The 18,099-nt window shown below is 43.5% G+C and overlaps 1 protein-coding gene across 2 annotated transcripts in view; it reads right to left on the reverse strand.

Moving 5' to 3' along the window:
* The window catches only part of PRKCZ (protein kinase C zeta), a 226,316-nt gene that overhangs the window by 60,272 nt on the left and 147,945 nt on the right, over window positions 1-18,099 (reverse strand). The window contains exons 1-2 of one of the 2 annotated variants that reach the window (XM_036744758.1): window positions 16,370-16,385; window positions 16,038-16,123 (exon numbers count right to left, since the gene is read on the reverse strand). Coding sequence is in view for 1 of the 2 variants with exons in the window: in XM_036744757.1 (XP_036600652.1) it covers window positions 16,038-16,123 (86 nt within the window). In the remaining variant the exon portion in view is untranslated. Of the gene's footprint in view, window positions 1-16,037; window positions 16,124-16,369; window positions 16,386-18,099 lie in introns of those variants that run through there. The other variant, XM_036744757.1, reaches the window with a different exon arrangement.

Raw genomic sequence — 18,099 nt, forward strand, 5'->3', positions numbered from 1 at the left:
TTTCAGTCCCTCACACTACCTCCTAACCGGCCTGGTAGAAGCAATATTCTCTGTAAATACCTACATATAAACTGTATGCCATCTCTCCAGTTAGAAGGTAAGCATGGGGAGGGCAGGGGATCTCTTCTCTTGGCCTCCTTAGCACAAAGCAAGTATTAAATAAATGCATGGACCTAATTTAAAAGTCAATGAAGGTTTCATTTTACAAAGCTTCCTCAGTGCATAATTTGAATTTACAAGATTCATGTGATAATTTTTCCCCCTTGTAAAAACATTTTTTTTCCAAGAGCTTTCCTTTTAAAAGACACATCCAGGCTACCTTTGCACAGATTAGAAGGGCTTTTTGAGTCTCTTTAGATTAACAAATTTGGAAGAAAAAAAATAATCAGTGCTGTTTACAATTTGTCAGAATTAGCATCTAAAGGGTAAGAAAAAAAGGACCACATCTCCCCTGAGGAAGATTTCTAAGATATTTCTCCCCAAGGACACCAAACATAGCTGTGACTTAAAAAAAAAAAAAAAAAAGGTTAAAACTAAACATAACCCTGTGCCATTTTTCTGCTGTCCCTCAGAAACCTCCAAATTACTCAAACAGGAAGCACCTTTTATTTCAAACATGTTTCCATCCTGATTCTAGGCACTTTCAGGAGCAAAAAGGCCAGAAAATTGACAAAGCTGACCTTTCTGGATTCAAGATTACAGAATGGGAGCTTCGAGCTCCAACTCTGACACTCGCTCACTAGCTGTGCAACCACAGGCCACTCGTTAATAATCTTTCTTTGAATCTCACTTTCACCAGAACACAGCCAACTCCTTGACAGAAGGGCAAGCCTCATTTCAATCTTTGTGTATTTCCAGCAGGAAGCACAATGCCTGTATATAGTAGGTGCTTAATAAAGGACACAGCAGCTAGGTGGTGATAGAGCTCCAGGCCTGGAGTCAGCGAGACTCGTCTTCCTAGCTGTGTGACCCTAGACAAGTCACTTAACCCTGTTTGCCTCAGTTTCCACATCTGTCAAATGAGCTGGAAAAGTAAATGGCAAACCACTCCAGTACCTTTGCAAAGAAAACCCCCAAATGGGGTAATGAAGAGTCAGATACAACTGAGAAAAAAAAAAACTAATGATAATAAAGGCTAACTTTCCAGGGTTGTAACACATTACTCCCCATCCCACATTCTTCGGTCTAGCCAAACTGACCTCGCTGATGAGGTCATAGAGTTAAGCTAGAAAGGACCTCAAAGGCCATCTAGCTCAAACACTTCATTTTACAGAAAAAGAAACCAAGGAACAAGAAGTTTACGCTACTTGTCCAAGCCCGAGGTAGCAGGTGTCAGAGGTGGGATTTGAAGTCAGATCTGGGCCTCCAAAGCCAGTTTTCCTGTGCAGTATGAAATCTTTTCTCTCCTGAGAAACCTTCCTTCCATTCAAAGCTTAGATAGCTTCACCCAATCCCTGCCCCCTCTCCAGCTGCCAGTACCTCACTATTTCATATACTTTTACATGTGTTTCCTCCATAGAATGCAAGCTTCTTAAAGGCAGAAATAGCTTTATTTTTATCTCAACAGCCTCAGTACCTAGCACACAGCAGGTGATTTTAAAAGACCCATTCTACCTGGTCACTTCATCCCAAGGGCAGTCTTATGAATTTCAAACACGGCCTGCCTCCTCTTCCTCGGGACAAACCCACACGTCTGAGCCAGCCAGGTGGCAAAGTTCCTTCTGTATTTACCAGAGCCAGACAAGGGACCCGTCCAGGGACACAGGAGAGAAATGGAAGGAAAACCATCAGACGCGGGTGAGGTCCTCTCCAAATTGAGGCTTGGAGGAGCAAGGAGACCTTCCTTTGAGGACCAAATGAACTGGCTGAAGAAGGCTTTAGAAGCATATGAGCATCATACACTTAGAGCTGCTCTCTCCCTCCTTTCAGAGCTCAGGACACATCCCACCTTCTCCAAGTGCACATGGCTCCTTGGAGCTCCATCTAGTCCACAGGTAACATCTATGTACTGACTAAGCATACGTTACCTGCCCCACCTGGAACTGATGAAGGCCAGCCAGATCAGGTGCTGGGAGAGTTTGGGGGAAAGAGCTCATTCTGAGCTAGAGGGGGTTTAGGGCAGACTTGATGGATGAGCTGCTCTTGAGCTGGGCCTCAAGGAAGAAAACAATGCCAAGAGGTGAGAACAAGACCAGGAGGACATGGGAGGCAGCCTATAGGAAGGAGGGAGCAGGATGAAAGTCATCCAGTGTGGCTGGAATGAAGGAATGGATCTAGGGAGGTGGCAAGAATGTGACTCACCTCCTGAGTCGAAGGTGACTCATCTCCTAAATGGATGGAGGTATTAGTCAGTCAACCAGGATTTGTTCAGCGCCTGGGACTGGGCTAAGCAATGTGGATTCAAAAAAAGGGGGAAAGAAAGTCTAATGGAGGAGACACCATCATGGCAACCATGAACGAACAAGACAGGATGGACAGGGGAGCGTCTAAGGGGAACCTGAAGGGGAGACAGGAGGGATTTTACCTGGTCCTTGAAGGAAGCCAGGAGGCAAAAAAGGAGCATACAATGGAAGGAGGAAATCTCTCCAGTGCAAGGAGCTATGGGAAAGTTAGAGAGAAGAGGGGGGGGGAAAGTCCTGGGGTTGACCAAAGGAGGACAACTTTGACAGCATAGTCGGTATCAATGTCTTCAAGCAGAAGTGGGATATGTATATGTGTTCTTACCCATTAAAATATAAGTTCTTGGAGGTAGGAACTGTCTTACTTCCGTCTTTGCACGCCCACCTTAGCAATGCGGTACGCACACAGTAAGTGCTTAATAAATGCTTATTGACAGACAGACTGATGTTATTAGAAGGGGGTTCCTTGTGAACTGTGGGGAAGAGTAGATGGGAAGGATGGATTCTGAGCTTCCATGTATGGTGCTTTGCCCTCATGATGTTGCCAATCTAGCTGGGATAAATTAACAACATGGCGGTAAAAGACATCTCAGTGGAAGAAGAGAGAGAGATTTCAGTGCATCAGCTGACCTATCGCTGGTATTGAACTCAAGCCCAAGCGGATCCTAGGAAGCATCTTCCACACAGCTGTCAAACAGGCATTCCCAAAGCACCATTGACCTGTGCTAATCCCGGACTCAAGACCCTTCAGTGGTTCCCTCCAGGTTCCTGGACAAAAAATAAATGCTTCTTTGTGGTGTTTTAAGCCCTTCACAATCTAACTGTAGTTTTACTGGGGAGGGGAGGCAATAGGGTTACGTGACTTCAACATGGTCACACAGACAGTGTCGGAGGCTGGATTTGAACTCATGTCCTCCCGCCTCTAGGGCTGGTGCTTTATCTACTGTGCCACCTAGCAGCTCCCAACCTTTTCTTTTCTTAACTCAGCTGCCTCAATTTCCTTAACTATAAATGGGGATAACAACGGCACCTACCTTCCAGGGTGGTGGTGAGGATATGAGTTCCTATTTGTAAAGCACTTAGCATGGTGCCTGGCACATAGCAGGTGCCTACTCAAACACTCTCCCTTCCTTCTTTCCTCCTCTCCTCTCTTTCCTTCCTTCCTTCCCTCCTTCTTTCCTTCACTGTGGGTTCCTCTGAGATTAGCAAGGATTCACTTCACATACAGCATGAATTTGCTTCTCTGTGCTGTGTAAGGTCCGTGACAGCAGGATTTTTCCCCCATTTGTCTTTCAACAAGCATAGGGCCTCCTACAGTACAGACTGGACCCCAGTTGAAGCAAGGAAGGAAGGAGGTCACTTGTCCAGTAGACTTGACAGGGACATAACCTCAAGAACAGAATCAAGAAGCAAGATAGATTTCTAAATAGCTTCCTTACAAAATAAACCAAAAAACAAAAATTATGTATTCTGTGTACAAGTTACTTGATGATTCATGGCTAAGCGCCCTCCAACAAGGTACATCTAGAACTTGTCATCGGCCAGGGCCAAAGACTGAGTGATCTGCTGCATGAGGTAATGAGTTGCCTGTCATTGGAGGATTCAAAGAGAGACCCTCCGGGACAGGGATTCTTATAGGGAAAATTCCCATACTGGGAGGGAGGCTGGACTAGTTGACTAAGGGACCTTTCAACTCAACTCTGAAAATCTTTGTTCCTCTATGGGCATCACTGCTTTATTTATAAGGCCACTTACACAGACATCAAGAGCTATTTTTATTACTTTAAAAAAAATGCTTTTCTCTGAGCTTTGATAATGGACAGAAAAATAGCCTCCTGTCAGGTCTTGCAAACCAATTCAACTTTAATAAAACATTAAACTAAATGTCAGCCCTCAGAAGCAAATGCAAACATACAAACCCCACCGTCATTATTCAGATAACTGGTCCATATGACTTGGGACTGGAAAGGACCTTAAAAATCATCTACCCTCTGCCCCTCTTCCCCATCTCACGGAGCGGGGAACTGAAGCTGAAGACTTGTAGACTCTCTGCTGGATTCCATTCGGCCCTTCAGGATTCGGGAATGACACGGGGGCACTGAGGAATGGAAGAAGAGGTGAGGACGGACGTGGGTGAAAAGTGGCTAAGCTTCAGTTCTAATTTCCATAGAGCCTGGGAAGCTTTCCCAAACTAGGGCAGCTGCTTTAAAATCCTCGAATTGGAAAACGAGGCTGTAAATTTCAGATTGGGTGCCACCTTTCCCCCAACTGTTGCCTCGGGGCAAATCCCAGGCACCTTCCTCTGGGCTTGTTCTATGGCCCCACAGTATAGGGAGGCAACCCCGTCTGAGGCTGGTCAGAGCACAACGCCTTGCCTTGAAATTCCAGGTTAACTTTATTTAATTATGGGAGAGGGAACAGGCATGGATTTCTGATTTTAGTCTTAGTTGCCTGGAAAGCTGATCGCAAAGCAGTCTAAATGATATTCCTTAAAGGACTGATCTGAACATGTTACTCCACAGCTCAAGAAACTTCAATGACTCCCTCTTAGCTTTGGGAGAAAACACAGACTCTTCTCTTTGGCTTTTAAAGCTCCTTCAGGAATAGGTTCCCAGCCACTTTATCATTTCTCCTTGAGCCAGTCTTAGTCATCTGCTCATTACTGTTCAGCCTTTTCAATGTCTAATTCTTTGTGACCCCCCACCTTTTTTGAGGATTTCTCGGCAGAGACACCAGAATGGTTTGTCATTTCCTTCTCCAGCTCATTTTGCAGAGGAGGAAAGGGAGACAAACGGGGTGAAGTGACTTGCCCAGGGTCACAGTGTCTGACGCCAGGCTTGAACTCGGGTCTTCCTGACTCGCTCTGTCCGCTGTACCACCTAGCAGCCCTATTTCCCAGTAAATGACATTAGATCTCCTGTCCCACATGCCAGGACTGCTCTCTTTCTCTCTGCAATTCCTAGTGCTTTGCAAGGCTCGGCTCAGGGTTCTCCTCTTTTAATTCCCCCACAGTTAGCAGCTAATAACCTCCCCAGTCTGAAATTACTTTGTACAGACTTATTTATTAGACTGGAAGCTCCTTGAGGGCAAGAATTCCTCTCCCCCTTTCTGTCTTTGAACAAGCATAGTACAGCCCGGACCCTATTTGAATGAAGAAAGGAATGAGGTCACTTGTCCAATATACTTGACTTCAGCGACATAATCGAGAAGCCAATTAGTACAGGGGCACACAGTAGGCACTTAATAAATGTTGACTGATACATTCTACAGGCACATTTCCCCTCCACTCCTTAACATGGAAGTCCTTTGAAGGGGAGACTGTTTTACCTCCATGCCTGCAGTGCCGGGTACATTGGTAGGGAGGGAGATGCCCAGTGAGGAAAGACAGTTCTGAAAATTGATCATCTTAGAGAGCTGCCTGGGACACTGAGAGCTGGTATCATTTCACCCAGAATCACACAGCTACTATGAGTCAGAGGCGAGATTTGAACCCAGGCCTTCTTGGCCCTGAGGCCAGCTCTTTATCGACCATGCCACTCTACTTCTCCTCCTTACTAATAAGGTGTCTTGTTTTTCTCTTTTTTTTTTAGAAGGGGGTAGGGAGTTGACATCATTGGTCCAAGAAACTTCCAGCGAGGAAATTCTTCCCACCACTGGAGACGTCATCCCATCATCCCGAGTCCAAGGCCAGCCCTTGAAAAACATGGCACCTCTTCCCTGGTTCATGCTAAGACCTGAATAAATGCTTTCTGCACTGTCTTGAATTTCTTCCAGTCCCTTAAACATAGCAGGCATTTAATAAATGTCTGAGCTGGTGTTTGAGACCATACAGGAGCAGGAAGCCTGCCTCCAAGCTGGGGGGGGTGGGAGAGGTGGAAAATAAGGCTACAGGCAGGAGTCTCAAAACGGTGGAAAAAAAAAAAAAAAGAAGAAGAAAAAGATTTTTCCAGGGTATCATCTGACTTCCCAAAGGCTATGATTTTAAAATGGGAAATTGTGAGAACTACCCAGCCCTGGCCTATTCACAGAAAAAATTAAAGAGTACATTTACATTTCAAAGAAGTCCCTGGGACACCAGATCCAGTCAAACTTAGCAAATGGACCCAAAGCAGAGAGGCTGGATTCTCTATGGAAAAATGAACATAAACAGCTCCAGCATAACAGGAGGGAAACAAGAAAGCAGCTCTTTAGACTTCTGCCAGAAGAAATTTCTTATTAAAGTGAGGATTTCAGCTGGGAGGTGAGGGAGGTGGGGAGAGAAGGGAAACTCCTGGTCTCACATCCACTCACAGAGCCCACCTCAGACTTGGGCTAGAACAAGAGCCTCCTGACTGTCCGTGTGAAGCTCAGACACTTTCCTCTCCATCTTTCCTCTGAAGAGTTGAAAACATGGTATTTCTAAGCACGTCACCCTCCTGCTCAAGCAGTCTCATGAGCTCCCTGGTGTGTCTTTTATAAAATACAATGTGTGTGTGTGTATGTATAGGTTGGGTATTTAGGGTCTTCTAAAATCCGGTTTCATTTTCTGGCGTATGTACCTTTCATTTATTCTATGTCCCAGCCAAATAGTTGCCTGAATCAGACATTTAATCCCCAGCCTCTGTGCATTTCTTCGGACAAGCTGTACCCTGTACTTGGAAGGCACTCCCATCTCAGAATTTCTCCCTTCCCTCAAGCCTCTGACTCAAGGCGCTGACTCCTCCAAGGAAGCCTCCTTAGATCATTAATGCTACAGGATCTTTCCTTTAAAGAGGCCCATGGTTCTTCAAGCCACCGGCCCAACAATCCACGCAGGAAAAAAAACAAATGGATTTAAAAAACGGGCTACTTCTCAGACCATGACAATCGGTGAGGTGGCAGCTTGTTGAGTCATCAGTGCAGATGGACGAGGACGGAGCAACAGAATGTTACTGGATGAACTGAGAATTGGATGCCATTCATTAAGTCATGTAATGTAGCATTTCCTATGATTTCAAGCCGCTCATTGTAGTCAAAGGTTATCTGCTTAATTTCAATGTTCATGGACTACACCACGCCAGATGGTTATCAATTGTGAATCACAGAATGCCAGTCTTTGGGACCAAAAGGCAATGGGAAGATCCCTAGTGAGCATAAGTAAGCAATCACGGCGGGTGTGCAAGGCTGGGTATAGATGATATTAGCAGAGATTTGCAGTTAACAATGAGTTGGGCACACAATAAGGGCTTAATAAATGCTTTTTTTGAATAAATGACTGACACACATATCACAGGCTCAACAAAAAATGACAAGAAAGGCTAAAAAACAGATCAAGAAGGCTTCTGCAGGGCCCACGGAAAGGAAACTTTCTATGCATTGGGGAGAAATTAGGAAAGTCAGGCACCATCAATAATTCAGAGGGCAGACTCTCAGTGAACCGTGTGGACTAGACAGGGGGTATGCCAGGTGGTGGATGTGTTGGAGGCCAGAAGGCCCACATGTCTGGACAGAAGGAGCTAACTTTGCTCTGGGAAAAGGTCACGAAACAGTCTCATCAGATAGGCAAAGATAGCAAAGATCACCATGGCCACAATGACCCAAGGGTTCTTAAGAACCTATCCTGCGCCCAGGATCCCAGTGACAGTCTGGTGAAGCCTGAGGACCCTTTCTCAGAAGAAGTATTTCTGTCTACATTCATAAAGGGAGTGCTAAACTTCAGGAAGAAGTTAAATGAAAATAAAGATAAATATTTTTTACCCTTAGTTAAGTTCACGGACCACATGAAATCCATCCATGGACCTATGGGTCTATGGACCTTAGGATAAAGACTTGGGTCTTTATCCTAAGACCTGGGCAAGTCACCTAACCTCTGTCTGAATCAGCTTCCTCTACTGTAAAATGGAGATTTTCAAATAATTCTTCCCTCTCCCTCCAGCAATTATGACCACGGACACCTTAACCTCTTGGGCCTCCAGCTGCCCGTGAGCAGGAATCATAGGACACTAAATAAGCTGACTAATACGCCATGTGGTAGAACAGACAGCACAGTGGCTTTGGGGTCTGAGGTGGTGGTTGGCGCTGTTCGGTTGCTTCAGTCATGTCTGACTCTTCGTGACCCCATTTGGGGTTTTCCTGGCAGAGATACAGGAGTAGTTTTGCCATCTCCTTCTCCAGTTTATTTGACAGATGAGGAACTGAGGCAGACAAGGCTAACTGACTTGCCCGAGTTAACAACGCAAGTAAGGTTCTGAGAGGCAGGATTTCAACTCAGGTCCTGACCCCAAGACCAATGCTCTCTCTACTGTCCCATCTATGAAATGAGGGGGTTGGATTAGATGGTCTCTGGGTTCCCCAACTAACATTAAATTTGTATTCTATGATCTTCATGGTATTCATCTATAAAATTATGGGGTTGGTCTAGATGACTCCTGGGGGTACCAATAATCACGCTAAATCTACAGTTCCATGATTCTCACTTTACTTCTCTATAAAAAGATGGAATTGGACCCTCCTTGTTTTTATTTCCACATCTACCCCAGCACAGAACTACATTCAACCAAATGCTTAATTAGTGCCCAGGATACCGCGGATCTGATGCCCACTGACCATGCTACCTTGGGCTTTAAGGTTATTATAACCTGCAAAATAATCCAGAAAGGAAATATGGAAGCTGAGGCCAAGAACGGAATGAATGCTTCATTCAGGGCAGACCCCAATGAAAATGTTCTCGGTCTGTGGGTGGGTCGCCGGCGTCTCTCCGACTGTTGCTGCCCAGAATGAACTGCACCTTCTAATGTACACAAGGGAAGCCAGACCGAGGTGGCAACATTGGAAACTCTTCTGTGTTTATAGTATGTATGTGCATGTAGAGTATGCGTATGCATGTTTGTGTGTAACATAGATGTGCGTACTGTGAACGCGTGTATCTGAAATCACATTTTGGGATTCACCGACTTCCACAGAAGTTACAACAGCATCTTTTGTGATCAAAGAAGAGTTCCCAGAATTCCAAAAAGTTGCTTTCTATTGGGGCAAAGTGAGGCAATTATTAGTGAATGTGGCATTTCCTCAGTCCTCTTCTTGGTATTCAGAATTGTTTCTTTGTAGGGCAAGGTTTTTTGTTTTTCTTGTTTGGGAAGTTATTGTTGTGGGGTTTTTTTTGTTTGTTTTAATTCAGCTCTGATCCTGGCATGTGGACAAAGCTGACAGTGGACATCTACCACAAGCTGACAAAACGGCGTATTTTTGGCCAGGTTGAAAGTCCTTCCCTCCGGGGTTTTAAGAAAGTCCTCTGGCCTGGCCAGACCTAACCAAAAAAAAAAAATCTCGAAAAATACCAAACATGTAGCTGCTGGGGCCTGCTGCTCAGAGGAAAGGGAGCATTTTCTTAGAAGCTCCCACAATTAACATGAGAAAAGCAGTGTGATCAACAAGGAGCCTCAAAATATCAGGTGAGAAAAAAATCCAGCACATATCACAGGAAAAAAAAAATGAGGTTTGAGTGAGGTGCTCGGTAAGCAAGAAACAAAGAAGAAAAAAAGCGGATGATTATTAGGCACATACATTTCTTGGGTCCTTTAAAGGAGGTCACATTACTCCCTTTCAGGTACTTTATATGCCAGGAAGCCTGGCCTACTTGTCTTTGTATTCGGCATTCCTTCCCTGGCTTCATTCCTTCACACAGGCAGTGACCCATGCCCGGAATGCGTTCATCCTCACCTCTGCCTTGAAGAATCTCCTGCTGCCTTTAAAGCCCAGCTCAAATGCCAGGTTCATTCCTGAGGTCTTTCCTAATCCACCATTTGCTACTGCCTTCCCCATTACTTGATATTTCCTTATATGCATATCATTTATTTCCTTTAAGAGAATGTCAGCTCATTGAGGTCAAGGGTTATCTTGATTTCTGTCCTAGCATTCAAGTCTGATCCATTTAGAGTCTGTTGTGATGTATGGTGATTGATGCTTGTATCCTCTAGAATGCTTTCTCATTTTCCCAGCAATTCTTGTCAAACAGGGAGCTCTTTCCGAGGTAATTTATGTTTTAGGGTTTATCGAACACTGAATTCAATTATTTCTTGATTCTTCTTTTTCCAGTCTGTCCCATTGATTTATCCTTCTACTTTTTTTCATGATTACTGCAAATGGTTTAATTTGAGGTCTGAAAGGGCTATTCTCCTATAATTCTTTCTTTTGAAAATAATTTTCCTTGACAGTCTATATTTTTTACTCCTCCACACAGACATACAATAAATAAAATAGAATAAATAAATTAATTTTAAAAAGAAATAAATAAATAAAAATGAAGCCCACCTCCCCCTAAAAATCTTTAAAGATCAATGGTATAAGTATGGTATAAGAATTGGGAATAAAGTAGATGTATGTCCACAGATGGGAGAAGAACTAGGCAGACTGTGTCATGTGAATATCATGGAATATCACCGCACTGTGAAGAATTAAAGGAAGTACGGGAAGATTTACATGAACTGATGCAAAGTTAAGTAAAATGTAAACAACAATAAAACAGTGGAAATTGAATGCTGCATAATTATAATGATTACATTCGTCCCCCCCAAACTTCCTTGGCTTCTTTGTAGAAGTGAGGGGGGCTAGCGGCGGAAAACTAGAGATAAAGTCCAAATGTTGCTAAACCACTTTTTATCTCTTTTTAATATTCTATGTTAGAAGGAATGGCTCCAGAGGTAAGGGACAGGATATAGAGAGAAAGGTGAATGATGTATAAATAGTTATCCTTTCCACACCGTGACTTTCCCCATCATAGTTTTGATATAGCGAGGGTTGGATTGAGATATTAAATGGCAATTTTAGGAGAGTTTTGCTGAAGGTGCAGATGACACGTGAAGGCCAGCAGACAGCAAAGAAAAAGTTTAGAAACTCAGAAATCCATAAAATATATGTATGGCATTGTATAACATCAACATATTTTACCTTTAAGTACCATAAATATATTTCTTCTTCTCTGGTAGAAAGAGAGGTCCAAAAAATTTTACACAGATTTTTCCAGATGATGGAGTTCCATATATCTAACCCCTGCGATGTGGAAGGGATAACTCTACGTAAAAAATAGTAATAACTGCTTTTTAAAAAAAATATTAAATAGCATAGAAAGAGTCCAAACTTTCATGGGCTAACCTGCTATGTTTTCTTTCATACTATAGTTTTAAAAAAAAAAAAAGCTTATTTCTAATAGAAGCTTTGGTTGAAAATTCTAATGAAAGAAAGAAAATGAATCATAATGGGGATGGAGCATTGCCCAAGGTAAGTTAGATCAAGAGCTAGAAGGGTCCAACCAGTCCAATCCCTAACATGTTACAAAGGCCCAGAAAGCTTAAGAGTATGCTCAAGGTCACACAGGTCGGAAGGAGTAGAACCAGAATTCGAATCCAGGTCTTCTCCTTCCAGCCCTCTCCAACACCACACCGACTCTACTCTTTTTGCTCATACCACTTGGAAAGCTAATGTTTTATTCTTTAGCTACCCACCACAGGAGCCAAGTATAAAGGCCTGGAATACTGTAATAAGCTTAATGGGTCTTCATTTTTATACATCGAAAGGTATAGCAGGTCAGTCTCCTCACCTGTAAGTTGTGGGACTGGACAGCCTGTGAGCTACCTTCTAATCCTAACTGATTCTCAATCATCTTTCAGATGCGGAAACTGAGGATCGGAAAGCTTAAGTTGATTTGCCCAAAATCACACGGATAGCGTGAAGTCTGTGTTCACCACACCGCCTTGCCTTCCCGCAGACATTGAAAGCCTTTCACAATTAATTGGTCTCCAATGATTTTCCAGCCTTATTATAGAAAACTCTCCACACATTTTAAGCTTTTAAATCAGATTTCTTGCTGTCCCTCCCACACAAAGTTCCCCCACCCTCCCCATTTCTCTCTTTCTCTTTCTTTCTTTCTTTTTTTTTCTTTCCTTTTCCCTCTCTTCTTCCATCTCTCCCTCTCCCCCTCCTCACATTACACAGACCACCCACAACTCACACCTGGAATGCACTTCTTCCTCACTTCTATCTCTTAGGTAGATGGAGAAATTTCCTCTAAATTTTTCCTTCGAAGCTAAGCTTATGCCTCCTTCTCTGGGAGGCATCTACTGATGATGCCCCAGCTACCAGTGTCTCTCCTAAAAATTATTTGTTATTATGCACATATTTCTATAGTTACATCCTGTCTCCCACAGTAGAGTGGGAGCTTCCAGAGGGCAGGCTTTTGTCTTCTTATCTCCACTTCCAGGTACAGAGCTAATACTTAAATAAATGCTTGCTGATGGAGTGACTCCATGAAGGAGGCTGGAAACCAGGCTCTGCTCCTGGTATGACCGTGGGGAAGTTACTTCCCTCTCTCTGCCTCAGTTTCCTTATTTTCCAAATAAGGGGGTTGCGCTAAGTAATTTCACAGAATCACACAATTACAGAGTTGAATCCATTGCAGAGTGACCATCGAAGGCTTTGCTCAAATATTTTCAGTGAGGAAGTGAGGAAGAAGCTGCCCCTCTGGAGGCAGCCTTTCCACACTGGAATTATTCTAATGGTTGGTAAGTGTTCCCTCATGTTGGGGTGAAATTTACTTCTTTTCAGCTTTTCCTGTTGCTCCTATTTCTGCTCTAATCCTTTCCTCTCATATTGTTATCTCCAATTTAACTAGGGTCTATCTTGTCTGTACATAATGAGTTATCTCCTCCATTAGGACCGTAAACTCCTTGAGGGCAGGGGCTGTCTCTTGCCTTTGTTTGTATCTTCCGTGCTTAGCCCAGTGCCTGGCACACAGCAGGTGCTTAATAAATGCTGGCTGAGCAGTCTCATCTCCATGCCACATGACAGTCCCGCAGATCATTAGAGATACCTGAGTTTTCTTTTCTCCAAGCTCAATATCCCGTGTTCCTGCAACTCTTGTCAAGAGTCCTTCCAACTCCACATCCAAACGTGCCTTTCTGTGCCTGCGGAGAGTTTTCCCACACAGACCTGGGAGTTGTCAGGCAAGTGCCCCACTTAACAGGTAAGGAAACTGAGGGAATGAGTAGTGAAGTGACCATCCCTGTCCCTCCCTCTGGGTCCTCTCTATTCTACCAGGCAGCAATCAGTGACAAGGGAGACAAGTTTCACTGAGAGACAAAGTGAGGAAAGATGAACAAGGATTATATTGTCTGCTTCCTGATACTTGGAAAGGGTGGACGACAGGAATTTACAGGCTGGCCGCAGATACGGAATGAGACAAGCAGCCCAGGTTCAGAGAAGGATAAACAGGCTTATTTTTATAGCACATTTCTTTTTTAAAAGCTTCATGGCAAACGCGGTGCTACAAACATCTGAGAGTAGTAATTTGGTTCTCTGTGTCATGGAGGCTTTAAAAAATACACACAGAAATCCACCTTTAAAGTTAGCTCTGTCTAGAATGAATGGGGCCCATTGGATATGACTCACAGCTTAAGGTTAGGAGCAGAAAAATATCTGAAAACTTGTAGGGCTCTATAAATGTCTATTGCACATAGTTCCTCAATTCTTTCCTTTCTTCCTTTGCACCTTCCCTCTTGTCTTTCTTTAATTCCTTCTTTCCCTCCTTCCTGTAAGCAGTAATGGGGTCCTTGTCCACAGTCCCACAGAATGAAGCAAGATTCAAATACAGGTCTTGCTGTCTCCAAAGGTAGTGTTCGAGCCACTGTGCTACCTTTCAAGCCTACGTTTTAGGATGGTCAATCCCACAGCAACAAGTAAAGCCGAATCCAAGTCCATCTGCCACCCTAAGCATCCCCAGAAGCATATTAACAGTACCACCGATAACACCAAGAGTGAAGAAGTAATATTGTCAACTCATGACTCACATACACCACAGCTAGTCACATTCCACATTAGATACCAAAGAGCATTTAAAAGGATTTCGACCTCTCTCAATATTCAAAAGCCCTGAGGATCCCTGGATTTGCAGATAGCATTTCCTCACTTATTTGAAAATGGCTCATTCCAGGTTATCACTTCCTCTGGGAAGACTTCCAACATTCCCCTGCTCAGTAGTGTTATATTTGCTCGCCTGTTTATGTGTTTTATGCCACCCTAGTAAAATGTAAGCACCCTGAAGGCAAGAACTGTTATAGTCTCTGTAGTCCTAGTGCCTAGCACGGTACCTGGTAATTTAAAAAACATGGATTCCATAAAAACAACCACAGACATTTCTTTTGCTTTAAAGGTCTATTAATCTCTGTTATCTAAAGTTAATAAGTATATTTGCTCTAGTACCTTGTTTTAGCCTTCAAACAATCCTGTGACAGGTGGCATGGGTATTATATTCTATGTTTTACAGATGAGGAAACTGAGGCTCAAAAGTTAAGAGCTGTTAAAGGGACAGAGGAAAGAAGACCTCACTAATTCTGGGGTTTAGAGCATGCTATTTAGTATGGGAGATACAGAACTAGCCCTGGAGACCAGAAGACCTCATTTCAAATGTTACACCTGGCATATATTGGCTGTTGGACCCTGAGGAAGTCACCTGCCCTCTGAGTATTAGAGGAAACTGTGAGACTATGAGTTGGAGGTAAGGTGCCAACCTGTTTCAGCAGAGAGACTTTCCTCATCTGTAGATTCCCTATTGATACATCACAGGTCTGGGTCCCACCGCCCCCATCCGACCCTTCAAAGAATTCTGCACCTTGCAATCTGAGTTGAATTGAATAACGGCATTATTTAAAAATAAAAATTTCAAATCTGTCCTATATCTGTTGTATTCATGGAAGATTTAATAAAAACCAGGAAATGCACAGCCAGAATGATACCCCCAGAGAAGAATATAAGCCACCTGAATGCCTGAGAATATGGGACGTTCCATGGCTTTTACTTTGCCATGATGGGAAAGCATGCATATACCCTGCCATCAGAAACACCCAAGTTCAAATCCCAGCCCCACTCTGAGTCTCAGTGAACTCCCTTGTATACTAGGGGTGACAATCCCTGCCTGGCCTCCCCACAGAACTAAAAATGGGAGCTGGGACATGAGCCTCCATAACTGTGGCGGAACACACTAGATCACAGCTGGGATTTCAGCATTATCCATGAGGTCGACTGCTCTTGTAAGGTTCCTGGGAGACCCTCACAGGCACTGAATAGCCCAGTTTCCAGCTTAAGAAAAATACAAGGGCACTATTATTTATCTCATTCCCAGCAGCATGGTTCCCTAGCTGCAAGAATTTTAAGCAATCAGGGTTACAAGAGCCCCAATAAATGGACCACAGGAAACAACAAACGGTAGACAAATATTTCTGTAAATCCTTTCAACTGTCTTTAGAGGCAATCATGAACTGGGGTGAGGGGAACCTTGACATGGAATATTACTGTATTAAAAACCAACAACAACCAAAACACACCCACCCACACACATCGAGAAAACAAGTCAAGATGAGCTGGAAAATAAAGCGCTTCTATGATCCACCCGAGACAGTAAATAATGCAAGGACTTCTGACTTTTTCTCATCATTATGCACCGAATACAACACAGCCTGGCTTCACATGCAACCATCTCTGTCCCCCATTCCTCTCTCTCTTGTTGTTTTTCAGCCCCGGAAGAATGGCACAATCAATCCCTCCCCAGCTTTCTCCCTCCTCCTCCCCAGCCCACAGGCCCCCCGCCAACCCCAGCCCCCAAAGCATTTTCCCGGCCACAGCAGTACTCACTCTGTTAAAACGTTTGGCTTGAAACAGATGCCCATTCACTCGGTAGAGCTTCCTCCATCTTCTGGCCCCTCGGCGGTAGATTGATTCTAGAAAGGATATTAAAAAGGTATAAAGCAGCAACATAGTACATAGCGGACACAGCCCGGAATGCACGAGCCCGGGCTTAGAACAGCCCTGCTTTTCTTTGCATCAAAACAGCCGAAATCCTGGATGCCAAATCATTCTCGAGAATCGCCAAGGAAAAGCTTGAAATGACAGCTGCTTCTCCCTCCAGCCTCTCCCTTCTGTCTGCCCCACACACTCTCTCTCTCTCCTCTCTCTCTTTTTCTCACATGATAATCATCTTGTTACAGTTCCCAGGGCCGCTTGCTGTCTGGAGCTCAGGTGAGAAAGACACGGTCAAAAGCCCTGCTACCCTACCCTTGAAGCCAACTGGGGAGGGGCTGGAGGGAGGAAACGTACAACATTTCTCCCAGCTGAGGCACTTCTGTATTCCAACACAAAGGAGAGATGTTAGCTCATGACAAGGCGGGGGTGGGGGGTGGGGGGGAAATCCCAGACTTAGGACCAATTACATATCTAATGGGTCCTGTAATTGGTTGGGCTTTCCATTCTCCTTACCTTTGGGCTAAGGCAGGAGAAGGAAAATATCCCCCCCACCCCTTACAATGGAGCATAAATGGTACTGTGAGCTGATATGATTATTTGCACTGCTATCTTAAGAAGACAAAAACTTCAACATTTTAAATGCTATATCTAGTTAAAAAACACACACATACATACATACACACACGAGTGAAAGCAACAACAGAAATTTGCGAATGCTTCAATTTCACCCTCAAGGATATTCCAAACTGAAATTGACCAAACCTTTTATCCTGAATGGTGATGGTTTAAAAAAAAATAATTATATATATATATATATATATATATATATATATATAGAGAGAGAGAGAGAGAGAGAGAGAGAGAGAGAGAGAGAGAAGGAGGGGGAAAAAGGCTGAAGGCTGGAGATAAAATTAAACCTGGATTATAAGCAACTCAAACTTCACATCTTTTCTAAAGAAAACCCACAGAATTCAAACTTAGCTTCTGTGACAAGAAGGAAAGAGAGGATGTCCAAAGCCATATATATATACACCTAGATGTCACAGGTTTCCTCACCATGGGAGGGGAAAGCGTTTCTAACTCTGCTCTCTCAAAACACCATAAAAATAAATACATCTGGGGGGAAAGGGTTCTAAAAAACACAACGCACAATAAAAAGCTTTGTGCTATATTTTTAGGGATTTTAAAAAAATAAATCCTACCCTAAAAGTGACTTTCATACATGTAATGAAAAGTACTATGGATTTGCTAATGTGGAAATTGTAACTGTATGTTTTTTAAATAAGCAAATGACTAGCCTTGGCTGTAACCTGCCTAAAATTAGGTCACAGCAATTGTGAAACCCACTTCTTGCTCTTTAAATAGGAAATTGGTGGAGAACTGGAACCCAACTGAAGTCCATGGTGAACAGTGAGACTCTCATACAAAGTCTCTAAGAAACCTCAGTGTGGAGATGGGAGTGACCATGTTTCTGGAGCTATTTCCAAGGTCTGGTCCATCACCTTTGCTATCTCCGAAAGAACCATCTACCTAGAAACCAATCCAGAGAGAACCTTTGGATTCTATCTCATCACAAATCAATTAGTAGTGGGAGCTCAAAAAACTTCCCTGAGCTAATAATGTTTTCTGGAGACTGCTCTTTGAGGCTATCAATGTTTGCCAACTACAAGTCCTTGGGCTGTTGACCAGAATCAGAAAATTTCTGACTTAGAAGAGATGTCTGAAAAGACCTGAGTTCGAATCCTGTTTCAGATTCTGACAGGATGTGCGATCCTGGCCAAGTCACTTCAGCCTCAGTTTCCTAAAGAATAAATGAGAGATTTGAACTTGATAGCCTCTAAGGTCCCTTCTAGGTCTAAGTTTATGATCTTATGGTCTATCTAGACCAATCTTCAAATTCAGTGAACATTTATCAAGCACCAACTATGTGCCAAGCATTTTGCTCAAGAGTATT

Source organism: Trichosurus vulpecula, chromosome 2 (assembly GCF_011100635.1).
Source record: "Trichosurus vulpecula isolate mTriVul1 chromosome 2, mTriVul1.pri, whole genome shotgun sequence".
Taxonomy (NCBI): Eukaryota; Metazoa; Chordata; class Mammalia; order Diprotodontia; family Phalangeridae; genus Trichosurus; species Trichosurus vulpecula.